This window comes from Hemitrygon akajei, chromosome 4 (genome assembly GCF_048418815.1).
Source record: "Hemitrygon akajei chromosome 4, sHemAka1.3, whole genome shotgun sequence".
Classification (NCBI taxonomy): domain Eukaryota; kingdom Metazoa; phylum Chordata; class Chondrichthyes; order Myliobatiformes; family Dasyatidae; genus Hemitrygon; species Hemitrygon akajei.
Genome location: NC_133127.1, coordinates 130,584,067 through 130,608,655, shown reverse-complemented (window position 1 = coordinate 130,608,655; position 24,589 = coordinate 130,584,067). Strand labels below are relative to the sequence as shown.

Sequence of the window (24,589 nt, the reverse complement as noted above, 5' to 3'; positions counted from 1 at the left end):
CAGTAAAAGTAAGCAAATAACATTCAGAACTGAAGTTCACAAAAGTGAGTCCACAGCCGATCCAGGAGCTAGTTAGTTGTAGGTTTCAGCACAAAGCTGAGTAAATCTCACAAGCCTGTATTTTGCCTCCCGCCCTGACACCCTGACCTTTTCAATCTGGCCTGGCGCTTAAGTCAGTCAAACAGCGGGTTGTTCATTGTTCTCAGAACCAGGCCCTGCTGCTTCCATACGCTCTCAGGTGTGGGACCCGCCGCCTCGATTTGGCCCATACTCAACCTTTCCAATCTGGCCCAGCACTTAAGTCAGTCAAACATCGGCTTTTTCCTTGCTCTCGGGCCAGGCCCTGCTGACTTAACTCTGTCTTACCTCGGTTCTTCCATTTCAAATTGCCTCCAACTCTGTTCTATCAATGGTCAAATATTGGCTTCTACCCCACTCTTGGGGCCCAGACCCCAATGCCTCAATTTGGCACACACACACCACACTGCAACCATCCTGCACCTTCGAGACTTCAGTTCATACAACAAAAATACCAGCTTGTACAGGAGGTTCAAAAGCTCAGCTCCGAAAAGGAAGTTACACACTACTAACTGCCGTGATCATTTGCCAGAAAAAGGGTGATTAATAAAGTAGTTAGTAGTTTTGTTTGCTGCCTGCAAGTCGTCACTGTGTTTCACCAGCATCATCTTAAACTGGAAATTTCCAATCAGTTTTCATCCCAAGTAATTTTAACGGATAATGAAAATATTGTAACTTTTTTTAAATCATAAACTCAGCAACTAACTATGAATATAGCAGACTTGGACAAGCAATTGATATATTTTTTGCATGCACAAAAACATAACTGCAACAAGCATTTAAGTAAAGGTTTCATTAAAGCTCAAGCTACAAAATTCAACACCAAACCACATTACTCAGTACAAATGAGTCTTGCCACTTGCAGAAGTTCTCTGATGACTCTGCAGTGGTCGGTTGTATGAGAGATGAGCAGAAGTCACATTAGAGGGCACTGGTGGACAAGTTTGTGGAGTGGTGCGGGAGGAATCACCTGCTCCTGAATACGGCCAAAACCAAGGAGATGGTGATTAATTTTAAGAGGAAGAGGACTGTGATGAGTCCTGTATACATTCAGGGAGAAGAGTTTGCAATAATGGAGGAGTACCAATACTTGGGTGTTCAGCTTGACAACAGACTTAAATGGAAAACTAACACCAAGGGGATGAGCAGACTAATTTCTAAGGAAGCTAAGATCCTTCAACGTGAGCAGCAGGATGTTGGAGATCTTTTACCAGCCTGTTGTTGTGAGTGCAGTCTCCTTTGCAGCTTTATGTTGGGGGAACAGCATCGGTGCTGGTGATGCAAAAAGACTAAATAAACTCATCAGAAAGGCTGGATCCGTCCTTGGCTACAATCTGGACTATTTTGAGTGAGTGTTGAAGAGGAGGTCACTAAACAAACTGTTATCCATTGTGGAAAATCTGGCACATCCTTTCCATGACCTACTGAATAAGCAGCAGAGTACCTTTTCAAACACTCATTCAGCTCCGCTGTCACAAGGATCGTTACAGAAAATGTTTCCTATCAAATGCAATAAGCATATACAACAACTTACCTCTGAGTGACAGGAGAACACATATCAAAGTATAATAGTCTCTGCTTTATTATTTTGTACAGTATTATTGCACATTAGTGTACATTGTTACATTATTATTGTGTATATTATTCTCTATGTTTTTATTAATTAAGTCTGCACACTGCTTTGTGTGCTTTTAAATGTTGCTGCTGTAACAAAGAGTTTCCCACATGCTCAATAAAGTAATTATTATTATTATTATTATTATAATGAGGAGGTAAAAGCAAAAGTCTTAAAAACTTTGATAAAGCAGCAACACACACACAGAATGCTGGAGGAACTCATCAGGCCAAGTAGCATCTATGGAAAAAAAGACAGTCAGCATTTTGGGCCAAGACCCTTCGACTTTTTTCCATAGGTACTGCCAAGCCTCCAGAGTTCCTCCAGCATTTTGTGTACACTGCTTGGATTTCCACCATCTGCAGATTTTCTCTTGTTTTTGATAAAACAGCGGTGATTTTCCAAGAATCTTAAAAGACAGAAGAGAAATTTCAGATGACAAGAGAAAAGTAATGGAATTAAATTTAATGAACATGTAACCATGATTGTGTGGCTAGGCACAGCTCAAATTTCAGCTATACAACTATGGTTGGCAGAATTTCAAATGGCGATAAGGAGGTGTACAGTAGTGAGATAGATCAGCTGGTTGAGTGGTGTTGCAACAACAACTTTGCACTTAACATCAAGAAATTGATTGTGGACTTCAGGAAGGGAAGGGTGAGTAGCTTCAAGTTCCTCGGTGTCAACATCCCTGAAGATGTATCCTAGACCCAACATATCGATGCAATTATACAGAAGGCATGACAGGAGCTATATTTCATTAAGTGTTTGAGGGGATTTATATGTCACCAAAGACGCCAGTAATTTTTTACAGATGCACTTTAGAGAGCATTCTAGATGGTTGCATTACCATCTGGTATGGAGAGGCCTCTGCACAGAATTGGAAAAAAGTTGCAGACTCTGCCAGCTCTATCATGGGCACTCGCTTCCCCAGAATCGAGGACATCTTCAAAAGGCGATGCCTCAAAAAGGTGGCATCCATCATTAAGGACCCCCATCACCCAGTACAGACCCTTTACCCATTGCTGCCTTTGAGGAGGAGATACAGGAGCCTGAAGACATTTCAGAAACAGGTTCTTCCTCTCCAGCTTTAGATTTAAATGGACAATTAATCTATATACACTATCTCACTATTCTTTTTTTTTAGTTCTCTAGTTCTTTTAGTTCTCTAGTTCTTTTTTTTTGCACTAATTCAATTTTTATAAACAGTACATTTCTTATTGTAATTTATATTTTTACAATGTATTGCAATATACTACTACTGCAAAACAATAAATTTCATGATATATACCAGTGATATTAAACCTGATTCTGATGTAGACTCAATGGGCCAAATGGCCTACTTCTGCTCCTATATTTTATGGCCTTATGGATTCTGAACACTAGTATTGAATTCCATCAAGAATTTAGTGTACAGATTCCATAGGAATTTTGAAGTTCAAAGTAAATTTACCTAAGTACATATGTCTCCATTTTCTACCCTGAGATTAATTTTCTCCATAGAAGTATAAATGCTGAACTCTTGCCTAAACTTGAGGCCTTCAAGTTAAGAGACTGCACCCATGAGATGAAAAAAAATATGAACACAATATATGCAGATTGATCTAGTTTACCCAGGGTAATGATTACAGGCTGAAGATTCACAGTAGGAAGGTAGTTAAGGTATTTACTTTGCAAACTGAAAAAGCCATCTCTTCTAATGATACTGACAATACTTTATCAAATAAGGTAACATTTATTTCTAATTAATTAAAACAACAACGCTTTCTCTTCCGCCCACTTTATATTCAGAATTTCCTTTCTTATAGACCGTGCAGCCATGGAGGCAAAACTGTTGAGAGAGAGACTTTCCAAAGGAATGGATTCAACTTAGAGAGCATGGGGTTCAATGGGAAAAAGAGAGTTTGTCTGAGATGGAAATTGGTATAGGAATAGTTTTCTAGGAATATAACCCCTCCATGATATTGGAATAAATTGTACAGGACAGGGGTGATGAATGAAAGGGACTTGGTGTGGGATATTGGCAGCAGGTTTTTAAAAGACTTTAACTTTACAGAAGATGGGGAAGAGGAGAGGTTAGCTAGTAGTCTATTAGCACTGGAAAAACTGCACAAAAAAGGCCTACTGGCCCAACTTAGTCCATGCCAGATTTTTATGCTCCATCTTTCTTCATCTAAATCTATCAGCATAAGCCGTGGTTCCCTTCTTGCTCATATGCTTGTCCACCCTCCCATTAGCTACATTAATATTACTTGCTACAACCATAGCATGGTACCACTCCTAAATTCTCACCACTTTTATTTCATCTCATCATGATCATTTTATATTTATAGCCTCCAGTTATCCCACAAGTAGGGTCAAAATGAATCACAAAACGCAGAAGCCCACCTTGTCCACACCTCCCATCAAGTTCCATCAATATTAATTCCATTTACCAGCATATGGTCCAGATCCTTCTACGTCTTGGTGATTCAAATGCTCTTATATAAGTGCTATGAAAATCTCTGCTTCCACCAACCTACTCAGGCAGTAGGTTCCAGGTTTCAATCACCGTCTGAGTGATTTTCTTTTCCCTTTGAGGCCCCTCAAGGCCCCTTACCTTAAACTTATGCCCTCTAGTTTTCGATACCTCCCCAAAAGGGAAAATGTTTCTACTATTTGCACTATGTCCCTCATAAATTTGTACAGTCCTATCAGGTCAATCTCATCCACTCCAAGGAAAATCAACCCAGTCTATTCAGCCTCTCCTCATGATATCCCTTCTACCCTAATTTTTAATAATTTTGAAACTCTCTAATTTGTCACCCTTCAAGTCTTCTGTTTTCAAGAAAAAAGGGAGTCGAGTTCTTTCATCCTTTTCATTTATTTGAATATTTATATTTAAGGTCTACATAAATCTTCTCTGATCTTAAGCCAACACTTTGTACCTTTTTCCAATATGGCAAACAAACCTGTACACAATATCGTGGATTATCTAACCAAGACTGAATACAGGCTTAAGACAGCTTTCCCAGCTTTTAATTTTATTTCTCTGGAAATAAATGCTAATGTTTGGTTTGACTTTTTAATGGCCTTGCTAACCTGAGGCACAACTTTTAGTAACTGATGTATCTGTATTCCAGTCACAAACATTAGAAAATCTGCAGATGCTTTAAATCCAAGGAACAAACACAAAATGCTGGGGGAATGCAGGAGGTCAGGCAGCATCTATGGAAAATCATAGATATCTACAGCATACTTTTGGCCCACAATGTTGTGCTGACCATGGAACCTACTCTAGAAACTGCCTAGAATTATCGTACCTCATAGCTCTCTAATTTTCTAAGCATGTACCTATCTAGGAGTCTCCTAAAAGACCCTATTGTATCCACCTCTACCACTATTGCTGGCAGTGCATTCCACACACCCACCACTCTGTGTTAAAAACTTACCTGATATTCCCCTTGTACCTACTTCCAAGCAGCTTAAAACTATGGCCCATCATGTTAGCCATTTCAGCCCTGGGATAAAGCCTCTGGCTATCCACACGATCAAAGCTTCTCATCATCTTATACACCTCTGTCAGGTGACCTCTCAGCTTTTGTTGCTCCAAGGCAAAAAGGTCCAGTTCACTCAAACCTATTCTCATAAGGCATGCTCTCCAATTCAATAAAGAGTCGACATTGTGGGCCGAGGTGCTTCGTCCCCCACAAAGTTGACTGCTCACTCTTTCCCATAGATGCTGCCTGGCTTGCTGAGTTCCTCCAGCATTTTGTATGTGTTATTTGTATTCCAAGATTGCATTGTGTATTTTACACCTAGTCTTGCACATTCCAAATAATATATAATTTCCTTTCCTTCCCAATGTATTGCCTTACACATCGCATGGCTAAACCCTATCTCCTCATTATTCTGCAAATTTACGCAGCTTTTCATAAATGTCCAAGTGTGTAAGCATGTTTCTTTGCTAAATTATTCTATAATGCATGGATATAATCATTCTGGACTAGATGTTCAATCCTCGTCTACTTTGCTTAGAACACTTAGCTTGTTCTCCTTTTCTATTATAAAAGTATTTGTCCAATTACTTGGAATAGTCATGTAATCAGGTGCAGCAGATGAGCTGAGATGGACAGAGATATAGGCAATTGTCTTTGAGAAGCCAGATTAGACCTTCAGCTCAAGAACAGATGCCAAGGTTGAGAAGAGAGTTCAACTGAACCCAAGATAATAGTTTGGGAGATGAATAGCTTTCACAAGAAAGTTTGTAGTATATTAGCCTCTATTTTTATCAATTACATTCACAGTACATAGAATTATACAAAAGCACTTAAAGTTGGTTACCTGTGGTCTCATCCTTGGGTTCCAACGGATATAGTATCCAATCCAGAGCTCTAGATGACGCATGCTTGCCACAGGATACAACACGTGGTTCGAGTAATTCACATAGAGGGGGTTAGTAAACTCTTCCAACTGGCTATTTATATAAGCCCATAGTGAAATAGTACTTCTTTGAAGTCCCTGAAAGTATAATGATCGTATATCATATAATACTAATTAAAACTAAGGGGAAATGACTTGGAGTAAAGGTGAACATTGGATGCTCTATCACTGATGGAGATAAAAACTGCTGGATCTTGGAAAGTTACAGTAACAGCAAGATTAATTTAAATTTGGATTGCTATTTCAGAGTCAGAATAGATATAATCAGAAGCTTCTTTGGTTCTTTCAATTTACCATTGATGACAATAAAGCTCAAAATGAAGAGATGGTATGGATCATGAAATGGAAAGGAAGCATGGAAAGCTTAATGAGTTGGTCATCCTGCCAAAAAGCTCCTCTTCTTTGCACAACAGCAGTGTTCCCTTCCATCTGAATTGATTGTGTTTAAATGAATACAAAGACACCCAAGACTGTGTGGCTAGGCACAGTTCAAACGCTATCTGTAAATTTGCCGATGACACAACTATTGTTGGCAGGATTTCAGATGGTGACGAGGAGGCGAATTGGAGTGAGATTAATCAGCTGATTGAGTAGTGTCACAACAACAACTTTGCACTCAACTTCAGTAAGACCAAGGAATAGATTGTGGACTTCAGGAAGGAGAAGCCAAGGGAACACACATCAGTCCTCATCGAGGGATCAGCAGTGGAAAGGAAGAGCAGTTTTAAGTTCCTTGGTGTCAACAACTGGGCCCAACACACTGATGCAATTACAAAGATGGCACACAGCAGCTATATTTCATTAGAAGTTTGAGGTGATTTGATATGCCACCAAATTTCTACAGATGTACTGTAGAGAGGATTCTAACTGATTATATCAGCGCATGGTATGGAGGGGCCACTGCACAGGATTGGAAAAAACTGCAAAAAGTTGGAAACTCAGCTAGCTCCATCATGGGTCCTAGCCTCCTCACCATCAAGGACACCTTCAAATGGTGATGCCTCAAAAAGGCGGCATGAATTACAAAGGACCCCCATCACCCAAGAACTGCCCTCTTCTCATTGCTACCATCAAGGTGGTGGTACAGGAGCCTGAAGGCACACACTCAATCTCTCAGGAACAGCTTCTTCTTCTCCGCAATCAGGTTTCTGAACGGACAGTGAACCCATGTACACCACCTACTATTTCTGTTTTGTTTTCTTTTGCATTACTTATTTAAGTTATATTATATATGTTTCTTATTGTAATTAGTTTTTAAAAATTATATATTGTACTGTACTGCTGCTACAAAACAACAATTTTCATGACATATGCCAGTGATATTAAACCTAATTCAGATCTACATCACTCACATTAACACTGAAAAAGAGTGTATGGAAAGAGTCTGGTCTTCAATCATAAAAATGTTGTTTATACAAGTTTGCAAAGGGCAAGTTGGTTATCAACAGTATTTCCTCAAAGACACCTATCACTTTCTGCCTGTTCTGCTAGTGATATCCATTATTGATGATGTATACAGATCATAAAATGACTTCATTCATTACAATAGGGTACAATATTTTTTATGCTGACCAGCTCAAAATTTTAAAACTGTCTATCTAATAAAAGTTGTGTAATCACTGCCAAATGTAAGAAACTTGGAAGTTAATTTATATACAGCATACTGTCACATACAGCAATGGAGTAATAATCAGATAACTAATTTCTTTACCAGTAATGCAACAAAAATGCTAACTCTCCTGCTCTTCTTTGTAATAATGCCATACCTCCATATACGTGACAGTATAGAAAGAGATGTGTCTGAAAAAGAACCTCTAACAGGGCAGCATTTCACTCTTTCTGAAGTATACTAAAAAGCTCTGGAATATTCTGATTTAAAGATGTAAATGATGCAAATGGAGTTATAGAGGAAAAACAACTTAGTGAATCAGAACTATTGCGTATGCCACCTGAAAGGGCATTTCCAGAATTTGAAGGCTCTTAATTTTGCTTGTGTAATTCATAATGCGAGTTTGTAATTAAATGAATGAAGTGCCCAGATAAAAATGGACAATTCCTTACTTTAAACTGCAGTGTAGGGTTGGGTGAGTGAGAAGATATCAACAAATGATTTAGTGCCATCTTTTTAAAATGGAAGGGAAGAGGAGGCACAATTATAAAAAATACATTTTATTCCATGTTTATAGCTTTGGAGAATGAGGAGAGGAACGCAGAGAAGAAGGGCTCTTGAAATGAGGTACAGTAAACAAAAATGACTGGAACTTCTGTTTAAATGCACTTTCGCATTGTTCTTTTACTGTAAATGGAAAAGCTACTTTTGCAATATATGCACCATAAAAACTGCTAGAGAATGAAATCTGTTATATAAATGAAACCTATCCTGTGTTTATTTAAAAAAGCTAATATGTTTAATACATTTTACAAGTCATTTTCATTTATATTATACAGGTCTTTATGTCTCAGTTCATCACATTATTATAAAGGTCAACAAACCCTGGACCACAATAATGAAAGCCAAATTAACATCTAGAACCAGTCAGACTCACCTCCTTTACTCTTTGCTGTTCACTGTTTGAAAGGAATGTTCCAAACAAACAGCTATACAAATGATCAAGGATTGTTACGAGGAAGAACTCATTAAACTCAAAGGCTGTTGGGAACTAAAGAAATAAAAGTTAGTAGACATCCAATTTAAATTAACTAATATTTTTAAAAACCTGTACTAAAAACTGAACAAATTGATTGGATATGCACTAAACTGAAGCTCAGCAATTCCAATATATCTCATATTACTGAGCTAGCCAATTTAAATCACACAAAATAAAATAAATCAAGTTCAAATTAAGAAACTTAATATTTATAGGATTTCATTTCAAGTTTCAATTTTAATTTTAATTTTCCCATTTTATTTGTCTCTTAAATAAACACATCATGGATTGTAAGCACAAACAACTACAATTTACACGTGAAAAGGCTGAAGTAAATGTTTTGCAAACATTTGACTCCTAACTTTTACAGTACTTTGCCATCTTTTAGGAACTTTTATCCAATTACTAACTGGATAAGGAAACACCTGTTCTGAACTTCATCTGCACTTGTCACATAGACTTATTGTGCTGCCTGTGCTGAGAAGAGCAGTTTGGTTAATTTTTGTAACAACTTGATCTATTCTTGGATTTGCCTTAGCCAAATTTGAAACATGAAATAGAATTACTAGCTGCTGAGCTATGAAGGACACTTATCAAGCTTAAGAGTTTAGAACAGGAACCATCTTGCCCACTGCACCCACACAGAAACACAATCTGGATTGTTAATGAGATTATTTTATAGAATAAGGAGGGTGTGGTACATCAGTTTTGCTTTACACACTGAGCAGGGATGGTTTCATGATTTGTAAATTTTGTTCTGTTTAATGACATCACTTGCCACTCAAAACATAGAACTGTATAGTATTGGGACAGGCCATTCAGCCCATCATGTCTGTGCCAACCATCATGCCAATCCACAATGATGAGATACCTGAATTAATGAGCAGGTGTCCAGGTATACTTAATAAAGTAGCCACTGAAAATATAATTATATATCAAAAAAAGGAAACCAAATAAATGCATTAGTAATACAAGTGCCAAATTTTCATGGTACAGTGACAGAAAATATGGGGAAAACGTTTGAAGAATGGAAAGGTATTACCTGTCTTGTCATCTGCCACACACAGTCAATAAACTGCAAGAAGACAGGTGACCTGTCTGCATCTGTATGGTTCTTATCACCATGTCCAACCCGCTGAAAAAAATTGTTCCACATTGAGAGTTTACTTTTCCAGAAACAAACAAGAACACAATTTAAGTCATGGCAAAAGGGGGGTGGAACATTTTTTAAAAAAAATACACCAAGTATGCTACAAATAGAAAAATCAGCAGAGAAACTGGTTGTAGCTGCTCCATAATGGGGATGTCACAGTAGCGTAGCTGTTAAGAGTAATACTATTACAGTAACAGTGACATGAGTTCAATTCTGCCGCTGTATGAAAGCAGCTAATATGTTCTCTTCGTGAGTGCATGGGTTTCCTCCAAGTGCTCCAGTTTCCTCCCACATTCCAAAGATGCACACTTTCCAATTACACCTTTACCAGAAAAACAACCTGTCCCGATCCACACTTGCTAGATTATTTCTGATACCATCAAAACTGGCTTTTCTCCAATTTAGAATTTCAACTCATGGACCAGACTGGTCTTTTTGCTTATTCATTTTGAAATTAATAGACCATCGAAATCTACAGCACATTACAGGCCCTTCGGCCCACAATGTTGTGCTGACCTTGTAACCTAAACTGGAAGCTGTCTAGAATTACCCTACCGCATAACACTTAAGTTTTTCTAATCTCCAAGTACCTAGCTAAGAGTGTCTTAAAAGACCCTGTTGTATTTGACCCCACCATGATTGCCAACAGGCATTCCACGCACCCACCGCTCTCTGTGTGAAAACCTACCCCAGACATCCCCTCTGTACCTACTTCCAAGCACCTTAAAACTATGTCACCTCGTGTTAGCTATTTCAGCCCTGAGAAATAGCCTCTGGCTATCCACACAATCAATGCCTCTCATCATCTTATATACCTCTATCAGGTCACCTCTCATCCTCCATCTGTCCAAGGAGAAAAGGCCAATTTCACTCAACCTACTCTCATAAGGCACGCTCTCCAATCCAGGCAACATCATCGTAAATCTCCTCTGCATTCTTTCTATAGTATCCACATCCTTACTGTACTGAGGTGACCAGTTAATAGCATTGTGGTCACTGGATGCAAAGTGTTCCCCTACACAAACTTCTGTCACCTGCCCTGTCTCATTCCCTAATGCAGATCCAGTATGGCATGCTCTTTTGTTGGGACTTCTACTTAATGATGAAGGAAACTTTCCTCAACACATTTGACAAACTCTATCCCATCTAGCCCTTTTACAGTATTGAATTCCCAGTCAATATGTGGAAAGTTAAAATTACCCACTATCACAACCTCATGTTTCAACAGTGTGTGATCTCTTTACAAATTTCGTCCTCTAAATCCCCAGGTCTGTTGGGTGGTTTGTAATATAGCCCCATTAACATGGTCATACCTTTCTTATTTCTCAGTTTCATCCAGTTTTGATTCCTGACTCTGTCTGAGATTTTACCAACATCTGACTCCACAATCACTCCACGAACTATTCTGGTGCTCTGGTTCCCATCCCCCTGCAACTCTAGTTTAAACCCCACCATACAGCATTAACAAACTTGCCACTGGAATATTAGTGCCCCTCCAGTTCACATGCAAACCATCCCTTCTGTCCAGGTCCCACCTTCCCTGGAAGACAGCCTAATGATCCAAAAATATTATGCCCTCCCCCCTACACCAACTCCTTAGCCACGTATAAGCTTTCGTTTATTTGTTTATTTATTGATTGAGATATAGTGCGGAATAGGCCTTTCCAGCCCTTCGAGCCACGCCACCCAGCAACTCCCGATTTAATCGGAGCCTAATCACAGGACAATTTACAATGACCAATTAACCTACCAACCAGTATACCTTTGGACCAAGAGGAAACTGAAGCACCCAGAAGAAACCTACATGGTCACAGGGAGAACTTACAGGCAGCAGGCCTGACCTCACTAGCATCACAACCCGCAAAGACCTGCCCTTTAACTTATCACCAAACTCTCTCAACTCCCAAAACAGAACCTTGTCATTCGTCCTACCCACATCATTGGTACCTACATGGACCACGACCTCAGGCTGTTCACCCTCCCACTCGTGAATGCTGAGGATTGATCTGCGATGTCCCGGGCCTTAGCACCCGGGAGGCAACATACATTAGAAGATCAGAAAGTTTTTAACAAGAACAGGTGATTTGGTCCAGCAAAGCTTGTCGAATTCCTATTCACAGAGTGTTTGAAAGTCTCTAAGGTACTACTCTCAACTACCCAACTCATTGTGTAAAGAAATGCTTCCTGATGTTAGTCTTAAAACTTCCTTAACCAGTTTCCACCTTATGGTCTTGTATCCTTGATGATGGATTAATGTTGAAGTAGCAGCTGGCAGCCACTTTACTTATACCCTTAATGATTTTCAACACTTCTATCATGTCTCCTCTCATTCTACATTGACTTAGGCTAAAAAAAAAATCTTTCAATCTTCCTTCATACATCATTTCCTGCAGACCTAGGAATGAGTCTAGTCATCTGTTTCTGGACTTTCTCCAGTGCCTTCACATCCCTCACACAATACGGAGATCAAAATTGTATACAGTATTCAAGGTGTGGCCTCACAAATGCATTATGCAGCTCAAGGAGAACGTCTCTTGACTTGAACTCCATTGAGTGTATTTAATAACCCAACATTCAATTAGCCTTCCTAATCGTTTCTGTGTATTGTGATAGTGATGAGTCTACCAGGACACCCAAATCCTTCTCATACAGCGCACTTTCTAACTCAAGACCCCCCCACTTCCCTTGTATACTTATATCTAATATTTCTACTTCCTATATGTAATATTTTACATTTACATATTAAATTTCATCTGCTATTTATCTGCCCACCTCCGGATTTTGTTTAGATCTAATTGTATTGACTCTGTTGCCTGAATGTTATCAGATCATCCCCCTAGTTTTTGTCATCGGCAAACTTTACTAGTTTATCTGTTATGTGCTTATCCAAATCATTAACATAAATTAAAAACAGCAGCAGCCCAAAAACAGATTCCTGCGGAATCCCACTTTTACCATCTTCTAGGTGTGAAAATGATCCTCTGTTTTCTGTTTTTGAGCTAATTCAGCACCCATTCACATGAGTTACCTTGCCTCCTATAATTTGATTACTAACCTCTCATGGGGTACCTTGTCAAAAGCCTTCTGAAAGTCCACGTAAATTAAATCAACCACTCTATTGTTATAAAGTTTAATTGCCTCTTCATAGAATTCACTTTCTAAGATCTGTAAGTCACTTAAAACAACCTTATTTCCCTCTACACTTACTGGCATATTGCTATTGTTTATATTGCTTCTCCTGACCTTGGGAATGAACATTTCCGGCACTGTGTGTATTACCTCTTTAAATTGACCCCATTGTTCTTCAACTGACTCAATGTCAAGCATTTCCTTCCAGTTTACCTTCCGAAGTGTTTGCTACAGCCACACAAACTTTGCCTTTCTGAAATTCAATTTAATGGCTTTGGTTTTTACTGATATAGTCTCTGAAACACTTCGAGACTAACAATATTATGATCACTTGTTCTTACAGGATCAACAACTTCTGTGCTCAAAATTCTAACCTGATTGTTACAGAATATCAAATCTATACAGACCTCCCCTCTTGTTGGTGTATTAACATACTGGGTCAAAAAAAACAATCAGTTAATAACTCAATGAATTCACTTTTCTGTAATCCATTAGTCACTGGGTTCTCCCACTCAATATTCTGGGAAATTAAAGTCACCCACAACTATAACATCAACCTGAGAGCTTGCTTTTCTAATATTCTGATACAGTTGTTCATTAAAATCACTCTCAGCATTAGGGGGTCTGTAACATAAACCTGATGTAGGCAACACACAGTACAAGACTCCTTGCCAGTACACACTTGATTCTCAAACCCCCCCCCCCCCAATAATTGAGACCCCTACTCTCACTTTATGGTGCTTAGGCTTAGGATTAGAGAGGGTCCTGTGGGGCTCTGTGTGTTAGAGAGGATTAGAGAGGGCCCTGTGGGGCTTTTCTGTCCTGACTACCACCTCAGAGGATTCATGGTCGTTGTCGAGCATTGCTAGATGTTCAAAATGATTGGACACTTCCAACTCTGGAGTTGATGCCCCAGGACAGTGTGCACCTCTTACCTTGAACTTCCTTCCCAGTCACTCATTTGTCTCTCTCTTTCTTGTCTGGAGTCTCAATCCAAAGCTCTCCTGGGGTGCACACTATCTCCCTAAAGGATATCTGCTAATCCTCTACAATATCACAGGTCAGCTACCTCCTCCTCAAGTTCAGCCACCTTGTTCCCGAGGTGTTGGATTAGCTGACATTTCTCACATATGAACACACCAGAGGAGCAAGTTTCTGTGAATCTGAACATAAGAGAAGTCTGACACTGCAGATGCTACATTATTATACTTTTAGAAGGGAAGAACTAATGAATATTAAGTTATTGTACTTATTTAACTTTTTAAAAGCAAGCTACTATTTACACTACTATTCCTACTTTGCTCCCAATGTATCGGATTGTGCCTAACACCTAACACGTGCTTGGACCCTCTCTGTACTTTCTAGATTTGTGTTCCCTGATTGATTCATTTTCTCCTCCAGGTATCTCGTTCTGGCCCACAGAACCTCCTGCCCGTTCCCCTAACACCGCAGCGTACCTCTTCTTCTCCCACTTCCCTTCTGAGTCACAGAAGCAGACTCAGTGCCAGAGATCTGACCACTGTGACTTTCCTCTGTTACGTCAATCCCTCCAACAGCATCCAAAGTATTATACGTGACAAGTGGTTGGGTTGAGTAATCTGTTTCCAGTCAGGATGACTCACTAACACTGGAACACTAGCACTTAAAACTAGGACCATACACTACAACAAATATCCAGAATATTTTACTGTAAACAGTTGGATGATACACTGTAGCATGATGTCAACTAAAACACTTAAAACAGGTGCACAGAAAGAACCCAACTCCTGAAAGAAGCTTTTAAAATGTAGATAATTCCTCCAAATGGAGTGTAAATCTTCATTCAAAATCTCAATGAACTAAATGGATATTTTTGTGTAATTGCTTCGTGTGTTTCTGGTAGGGTAAAATGAATGTTGCATCAAGTTATTTCATAATGCATGAATACTCACAAGTTGAAATCTATGGCCAAAGCCAAGCCATTCTTTTTCAACAAGAACTTCAAAGCCTCTAATTGAACGGTAATAGCTGTCCAACATAATCATAGCCAGAGATGTCAACTGAGCTGTTCGGTCCCAGCCATCACTGCAATGCACCACAACAGATGTCTTTCCAGATTCAACTTTGTCAGCGATCCTCAAAGCACCAGCAAGAATTAGCTACAAGAGTAACAAGTGTTTCCTTAAATCTGTAAATTGCTACTTGAATAATGAAAAAATCTTATGCAGATTACTTAAGAGTCAACCTAATACTTGCAAGTAATACATTCCAATCTATGTAATAATCCCAAATAAACTCTTCAGCAGATGCATAACATTAATCAATTTCCAACAGTTTCAGTACTCTTCATTGCAATGACTTGTGAGGCAGACATAGAGGAGATAATAATGCAGATAAAGTTATTTAATCGATTTACAGAGGCACTGCATGTCTGCATTCTATCTTAATATGATAAGAACATAAGAAATAGGAGCAGGAGTCGGCCATCTGGCCCATCGAGCCTGCCCTGCCATTCAATAAGATCATGGCTGATCTGTCCGTAAACTCAGCTCCATCTACCTGCCTTTTCCCATAACGCTTAATTCCTCTATTATGTAAAAATCTATCGAATTGTATCTTAATTAGTGAAGAAGCCTCTACAGCTTCCCTGGGCAGAGAATTCCACAGATTCACCACTCTCTGGGAAAAACAGTTTCTCATCTCCGTCCTAAATCTTCTCCCTTGAATCTTGAGGCAATGTCCCCTTGTTCTAATCTCACCTACCAATGGAAACAACTTTCCTACTTCTATCTTATCTATCTCTTTCAAAATTTTGTATGTCTCTATAAGATCCCCTCTCATTCTTCTGAATTCCAGAGAGTATAGTCCCAGGCAACTCAATCTCTCCTCATAAATTAACCCCTTCATCTCTGGAATCAACCTGGTGAACCTCCTCTGCACTGCCCCCAAAGCCAGTATTTCCTTCCTCAAGTATGGTGACCAGAACTGCACACAGTACTCCAGGTGCAGCCTCACCAGTACCCTGTATAGTTGCAGCATGTCCTCCCTGCTCTTGAATTCAATCCCTCCAGTAATGAAGGCCAACATTCCGTTTACCTTTTTAATAACCTGTTGCACCTGCAAGCCAACTTTTTGCGATTCATGCACAAGCACTCCCAAGTCCCTCTGCACAACAGCATGCTGCAATCTTTCACCATTTAAATAATAATCTGCTCTTCTATTATTCCTTCCAAAGCGGATGATCTCGCATTTACCAGCATTGTATTCCATCTGCCAGAACTTGGCCCACTCACTTAACCTATCTGTATCCCTCTGCAGACTCTCCACATCCTCTGTACAATTTGCTTTTCCACTCAGTTTAGTGTCATCAGCAAATTTTGCTACACTACACCCAGAACCCCTTTCCAAATCATCAATGTAAATGGTAAACAGCTGCGGGCCCAGCACTGACCCCTGTGGCACCCCACTCACTGCTGACTGCCAATCAGAGAAACACCCATTTATACCAACTCTTTGTCTTCTATTGGTTAACCAATCCACTATCCATGTCAATACACTTTCTCCGACTCCATACATCTGTACCTTATTTATAAATTTCTTGTGCGGCACCTTATTGAACGCCTTCTGGAAATCCAAGTATACGATATGCACCTGTTCCCCTCTATCATATAACCATACAACAATTACAGCACAGAAACAGGCCATCTCGGCCCTTCTAGTCCATGCCGAACACTTACTCTCACCTAATCCCACTGACCCACACTCAGCCCATAACTTTCCATTCCTTTCCTGTCCATATACCTATCCACTGCATTGATTATGTCCTCAAAGAACTCCAGTAAGTTTGTCAAACAGGACCTGCCCTTTCTGAATCCATGCTGCATCTGTCTAATGGAACCACTCCTTTCCAAATGTTTCGCTATTCCTTCCTTAATGACAGCTTCAATCATTTTCCCAACTACAGATGTTAAGCTATATATATAGTTGCCCGACTTTTGATTACATCCTTTTTTTAAAAGTAGCGTGACATTTGCTGTCTTCCAATCCGCCAGGACCTGCCCAGAGTCCAGAGAATTTTGGTAAATGATTACCAACGCATCTACTATAACTTCTGCTAGTTCCCTCGGCACCCTGGGATGCATCCCATCAGGAGCAGGGGATTTATCTACCTTTAGGCCCTCTAGTTTGCTCCTCACTATCTCTTTAGTGACAGTGATTTTATCGAAGTCTTCACCTCCCATTTCGTCCATAACATTATTCTTTGGCATATTAGATGTGGACACAAAATAGTCATTCAATGCCTCGGCCATTTCCTTATCACCCAATGTCAATTTCCCCTTCTTGTCTTCCAAGGGACCTATGTTGACTTTAGCCACCCTCTTCCACATTATATATTTATAAAAACTTTTGCTATCTGTTTTTATATTTTGTGACAATTTACTTTCATACTCCATCTTCCATTTCCTTATTTGTTTAGTTGTTCTTTGCTGCTTTTTAAAGTTTTAAAGTAGTCTCCCACTACTCTTTGAGACTTTGTACACATCAGATTTTAATTTGATACTATCTTTTATTTCCTTAGTTATCCAAGGCAGGCTCTCCCCACACTTACTGCCCTTACTTTTGACTGGAATATACTTTTGTTGAGCACTGAGCACTGTGAAAAATCTCTTTGAAAGTATTCCACTGTTCCTCAACTGTCCTACCAAATAGCCTGTGTTCCCAAACCACATTAGCCAGCTCCTCCCTCATCCTGTTGTAGTATCCTTTGTTCAAGTATAATACACTAGTTTTAGATCTAACTATTTCATCCTGTATCTGTATGCGAAATTCAATTATACTATGATCACTCTTTCCAAGAGGATCCCTGACTACAAGATCGTCAGTCTTACCTGTCTCATTGCACAAGACTAGATATCTAAGCATTTTCCCTTGTAAGTTCATTAACATGCTGCTCAAAAAAGCCATCATGGATGCATTCTATGAAGTCCTCCTCAAGACCTCCTTGACCAACCTGATTCACCCAATCTATGTGGAAGTTAAAATCCCCCATGACAACTGCCATTCCATTCTTACAAGCCTCAGTTATTTCTTGGTTAATCGCCTCTGCCACTACAATATTTTTTCCCTTTACTATTCTTAATCTCTACTCAGATGGACCCAACATTCTGCTCCATAGATCTTATATCGTCTCTCACAATCGCCCAGATCTCATCCCTAATCAAGAGCGCCATTCCACCTCCTCTGCCTTCCTGCCTATCTCTCCATTTTACCTGATGCCCTTGGAATATTTAATTCCCAGTCATCACCACCTTGCAACCAAGTTTCTGTAATGGCCACTAAATCATATGCCTTGGTACTGATATGTGCCACAAGTTTGCTAACCTTGTTTCTAATACTATGGGCATTTAGATAAAGTACCCTTATACTCATTATCCTTTTAGAATCTAGTGATCTATGCAATTTTTGTTTTTTACTTTTATGTACTCGACTCATACTTTTTTCTTCACTAACTCTAGCTTTGGTCTCTGCATCACTTCCCTCTTCTGTGCGGGTTCCCATCCCCCTGCCATATTAGTTTAAAATTTCCCTAGGACATCAATTCCAGCCTTGCCCAGATGTAGACCATCCGGATGGTACTGGTCCCACCTCCCCCAGAAGCGGTTCCATTGCCCCAAGAGTTTGAAACCCTCCCTCCTGCACCACCGCTCAAGCCACATATTCATTCTAGCTATCCTGCTATTTCAACTCTGGCTAGCACGTAGCACCAGCAATAATCCTGATATTACTTTTGAGGCCCTACTCTTTAATTTATCCCCTAGCTCCCTAAATTCGGCTTGTAGGACCTCATCCTGCTTTCTTCCTATATCATTAGTACCGACATGCACCACAACAGCTGGCTGCTCACCCTCTTCTTTCAGAATGCCCTGCAGCCTCTCTGAGACATCTCTGACCTTTGCACCCAGGAGGCAACACACCATACGGGAGTCTCACTTATGGCCACAGAAGCTCCTGTCTATTCCCCTTACCATGGAATTCCCTCCCACAACAGCTCCGCCACTCTTTTTCTTGCCCTCATGCGCAGCGGAGCCACCCACGGTGCCATGATCCTGGCTACTGCTGCCTTCACCTGATGAGCCATCTCCCCCAACAGACTCCAAAGCAGTATATCTGTTTTGGAGGGAGATTACTGCAGGAGACTCCTGTACTACTTTCCTGCTACTACTCTTCCTGTTGGTCACCCATTCCCTATCTTTCTTTAGATCCATAAACTGCGGTGTGACCAACTCACTAACTGTGCTATCCACAACATTCTCAGCATCTCGGATGCTCCAAAGTGAGTCCATGCGCAGCTCCAGTGCCGCCATGCGGTCTATCAGGAGCTGCAGCTGGACACACTTCCTGCACACGAAGACTTCAGGGACGTTGTCAGCCTCCCTGAGTTGCCACATGTCACAGGAGGAGCATGGCATGGGTCTAAGCTCACCTGTCAGGACAGAACAACGGATGTTAGCGGAAGAGGACCATGGGAGAAAGGGAAGAGTCCACTGGGGAAGTTAAAGGCTGTGAATATCTGCAAATCAGTTCTTTGCCTTGACCTTTCTTCACTGAAGCCCCGTTTGAACACACAAAGAAGGTTTACTTCTTTATGGAAAATTATTTGGATGCCGTTTTTTTATGAATAAAACCCAGAAGGGGATTAATCAACCTTTCACCAAACAAGATGGTAAAAATTTAGTTGTATCTCTCATTCTAAACCTGAAAATTGTATTGTAGTCACACTTACCTTAATATGTTCTAACCAGTGTGTGGATTCTAAATTAGACAACCAATGTGATTCTTCAATGTTGGGATAAACAATTTCCTTCAATTTCCGTAAGGATTCCCTCATTACATGTATATTGTGGATATCAAGGAAGACCAGTTCTGCATTCTGATAGGCATCTTCACTTTCATAGCCACCTCCCTTGGCCTGTGCAAAACATGATTCAAGCAAAATCATTTCCACTTCTAATATTGATGATAGTAAGTTAACATTAATATATCACTGACTCAAGTTTCAAAGGAAAGAAACATACATGTCTTTAAATTAAATTTCAGTGTAATTTCCTGTTGTTAAGCAATGAGATGCATGAAGCAACTGAAGTCTAAAAGTTTTGTGCTTTGAAAAATGTTTGCAAACTCAGAGTTGCTGTTACAGATCTCAGCAGCTCCATCTCTACAAGCCTAATGCTGCAGGTCTGAAAAGTGCATTGTTGTTGACACCCAGTTCATTTATCACCAATTGAAGGTACATCAGAAGGTAAAGGTCATGGGGAATCTCACCTAAAAATCATTATTACCTAAACTGCATTTAATACCTATGAGCCTTCATGCAAACTTTAAAACTGTTCACTTATTTCGGTGAATACACCGTGTGTTTTTTCTACAGGAATAAACTGTCGCCGTTTTTTTTGGGCGAAGGAAGGTGTGGGGTGGTGGTTGGGGTTTGCGAGTTTTGTTTCTTATTCTTTATTATGCCGGGGGGTGGCTGATGTCTTTTCTTTCAACAATTCCCATGGCCTTCCTGTATTTCATGGCTATCTGGAGAAGACAAATAGCAGAATTGCATTGTACATGCATACTTTTGACAATAAAATTAACCTTTGAACCTTTGAAGAACAACACTGCAAATAAATAGCACATCTTAAGGAAAAATGAAAAACCAATTAACTCAAAATTTGCTCTAAAAACTTCCTTGAATTATTAAAAATTCCGATTACATGCTTCCTCTCAAGGATGTACAGTATCACTGGTATAAATAGTGATTAAACCCAAGTTTGATCAGACTTGCTGTCATCTTACATAGAAACATAGAAAATAGGTGCAGGAGTAGGCCATTCGGCCCTTCGAGCCTGCACCACCATTCAGTATGATCATGGCTGATCATCCAACTCAGAACCTTGTACCTGCTTTCTCTCCATACCCCCTGATCCCTTTAGCCACAAGGGCCATATCTAACTTCCTCTTAAATATAGCCAATGAACTGGCCTCAACTGTTTCCTGTGGCAGAGAATTCCACAGATTCACCACTCTCTGTGTGAAGAAGTTTTTCCTCATCTCGGTCCTAAAAGGCTTCCCCTTTATCCTTAAACTGTAACCCCTCGCTCTGGACTTCTCCAACATTGGAAACAATCTTCCTGCATCTAGCCTGTCCAATCCCTTTAGAATTTTATACGTTTCAATAAGATCCCCCCTCAATCTTCTAAATTCCAGAGAGTATAAGCCTAGTCGATCCAGTCTTTCTTCATATGAAAGTCCTGCCATCCCAAGAATCAATCTGGTGAACCTTCTCTGTACTCCCTCTATGGCAAGAATGTCTTTCCTCAGATTAGGGGACCAAAACTGCACACAATATTCTAGGTGCGGTCTCACCAAGGCCTCGTATAACTGCAGTAGAACCTCCCTGCTCCTGTACTCAAATCCTTTTGCCATGAATGCCAACATACCATTTGCCTTTTTCACCGCCTGCTGTACCTGCATGCCCACCTTCAATGACTGGTGTACAATGACACCCAGGTCTCGTTGCATCTCCCCTTTCCCTAATCGGCCACCGTTCAGATAATAATCTGTTTTCCTGTTCTTGCAACCAAAGTGGATAACCTCACATTTATCCACATTAAATTGCATCTGCCATGAATTTCCCCACTCACCTAACCCATCCATGTCACCCTGCATCCTCTTAGCATCCTCCTCACAGCTAACACCGCCGCCCAGCTTCATGTCATCTGCAAACTTGGAGATGCTGCATTTAATTCCCTCATCTAAATCATTAATATATATTGTAAACAACTGGGGTCCCGGCACTGAGCCTTGCGGTACCCCACTAGTCACTACCTGCCATTCTGAAAAGGTCCCGTTTACTCCCACTCTTTGCTTCCTGTCTGCCAACCAATTCTCTATCCACATCAATATCATACCCCCAATACCGTGTGCTTTACGTTTGCACACTAATCTCCTGTGTGGCACCTTGTCAAAAGCCTTTTGAAAATCTAAATATACCACATCCACTGGCTCTCCCCTATCCACTCTACTAGTTACATCTTCAAAAAATTCTATAAGATTCGTCAGACATGATTTTCCTTTCACAAATCCATGCGGACTTTGATTTCACCTCTTTCCAAATGTGCTGTTATCACATCTTTGATAACTGACTCTAGCATTTTCCCCACCACCGACGTCAGACTAACCGGTCTATAATCCCCCGGTTTCTCTCTCCCTCCTTTTTTAAAAAGTGGGGTTACATTAGCCACCCTCCAATCCTCAGGAACTAATCCAGAATCTAAGGAGTTTTGAAAAATTATCACTGATGCATCCACTATTTCTTGGGCTACTTCCTTAAGCACTCTGGGGTTTGCGAGTTTTGTTCCTTATTCTTTTTCATGCTGGGGGGATAATCTTAATTAATCATCTTAATTACATCTCAATTTAACAATAGCAAATCCAGCTAAGTATGATACAATGAACCATTTCTGTTCTTAGCTCAACTAACTTGTTTAGGATGCATCTGAAGGCAAGCAATTACAGTGCCTTGTTTCTCCCTAAGCTGAAAATATATAAAACATCACACCTGTAATGAACTCCATAATAATGATTTCTTCAAATGTATCTCAGCCCACCATCATCAAAACTTTCTTAATAACTCACTATCCTTCAACTCAACTTTTCAAATACACTACTTTATAATTATACTTCTAACTGATAGAAAATCCTACTTCATTTTCCTACTTCAGTAAGTACATTGATGTACCTATTCCCTTACATATTAATTAGAAAATCCTTATCCTAGTTCACATGATGATTTCCAATAACATTTGCATTTCCACCCATCCTAAATCCTGGATTATGCCATCTTGCCTTTGTGCAATCACCTCCCTTTACTTTATTCATGACCATACCATTTATTCATATTTTGGAAATCCTGTCAAATTTTTAAATTCTATTTCTAAAAATTTTATTCTATTTATTTCAATAAAACCACTTTCTTTAGTGCCAGTCATGAATCTTCACAAAATATTGTACCTTTTATCTCCCCTTCTGACATCCATTGCTACTCCATTTCAATTTTTTCTGTCTCCATCATCCTACTGTAATTAGCTGTGGAATATTTTGCTAAGTTTTTATTTGTTCCCCCAATTTCCTCCTTTGAACTATTTTTGTAACCAAATAAATCTTTTACTTTTTTCTTAGCTTCTCATAAAAGTTACTGCCTTCCACTAAACTAGCCATTAGCTTTTAAAAGCAGCCTCCTGTTTAAAGCAACGCACAGAAAAATGCTGAAGAAACTCAGCAGGTCAGGCAGCATCTATGGAAATGAATAAAGTCAATATTTCAGGAAGAATCTCAGCCCAAAATATTGACTGTTTATTTCTTTCCATAGATGCTGCCTGACCTGCTGAGTTCCTCCAGCATTTTGTGTATGTTGCTTTGGATTTCCAGCATCTGGAGACTTTCTCGTATTTATGATCTCCTGTTTAAAGTTTCACATTCCTTTCTTCCTTGTTTACTCCCCCATTTACTGTCATCTATCCCACTGATTTTCTGCATTTCATTTAAATAAGTCAGGTCTATTTTTACTTTAAAACTCGCTCTCTAAATTTAACTAACTTTTATTTTATTGAAATGTTGAATATTTACCTGCATGCTAAAAACAACACAAGAAACAGAAATGTAGAACATTCAGATCCTCATGATAACTCTACACTGTATAAAAACCCTGACTGAAATGATATCTCATTCCTGCACTATCCTCGAAACCCTCAGTTCACTCAAATATCTGATATCAGTTACAAATATACTCAGTTACTGAGCTTCTGCAACCAACACTCATGGGTAGAGGATACTCAAGATTCACTGTCTGTTGGGAAGGGGGTGGTAAATAAAATTCTCCTCACCAAAGTATAGAAAGAACAAGCTCTTATTTTGAGACTATGGTCCATGGTTCTGCCCATTCCAGACAAGGAAAACATTAGCCCTATGTTCACCCTTTCCAAACTGGAAGTATTTTTTACTTTACAATGATCACATCTCATTCTTCTGAACTCAGTACTATAGACCCAGCCTGCTTCATCTACCCTCATAACAGGTCACTACAGGGCTTATGTAATTGGAGCAATAAAAGCCAAAATGAAATTTCAGTTCTCAAATGCTTAGCGTACAATATATTTCAGAAGTATACAAAGACAGCCAGGCCCTTCTGAATGCTAACAACTTTCTTTTCTGAATATCTAAAAGGAAACCTGCTTTTCTATTAAAGTACACAACTTTAGATTTTTCCCTATTATATTCCATCAACTACATCCTTGTCCATTCACTATTTCCCTAAAGCATCCTCCTTGGAGTGCTCATTCCCACCCAACTTTCAAACAGGAGCAAACGTGGATAAATTATGCTTAGCACTTTCATCCACATCAGCGAATACGACTATGAATAACAAAATCCTTGCAGCACTCTACTGGTCATATTCTCCCAACCCCACAGAGTGATGGTGATAACAGAGTAAACGAGGTGATACCAATCAGGTCCATG

General features: G+C 39.7%; 1 protein-coding gene across 5 annotated transcripts in view; it reads right to left on the bottom strand.

The window, feature by feature from the left end:
* Positions 1 to 24,589, bottom strand: part of mtmr2 (myotubularin related protein 2) — a 114,848-nt gene that overhangs the window by 6,258 nt on the left and 84,001 nt on the right. For 4 of the 5 annotated variants that reach the window (XM_073043301.1, XM_073043302.1, XM_073043305.1 and 1 more), the window contains 5 exons: positions 19,809 to 19,994; positions 14,977 to 15,183; positions 9,806 to 9,898; positions 8,662 to 8,775; positions 6,017 to 6,193 (listed from right to left, as the gene is read on the bottom strand). In XM_073043301.1, the coding sequence (XP_072899402.1) occupies positions 6,017 to 6,193; positions 8,662 to 8,775; positions 9,806 to 9,898; positions 14,977 to 15,183; positions 19,809 to 19,994 (777 nt within the window). The remainder of the gene's footprint in view (positions 1 to 6,016; positions 6,194 to 8,661; positions 8,776 to 9,805; positions 9,899 to 14,976; positions 15,184 to 19,808; positions 19,995 to 24,589) is intronic. The other variant, XM_073043304.1, reaches the window with a different exon arrangement.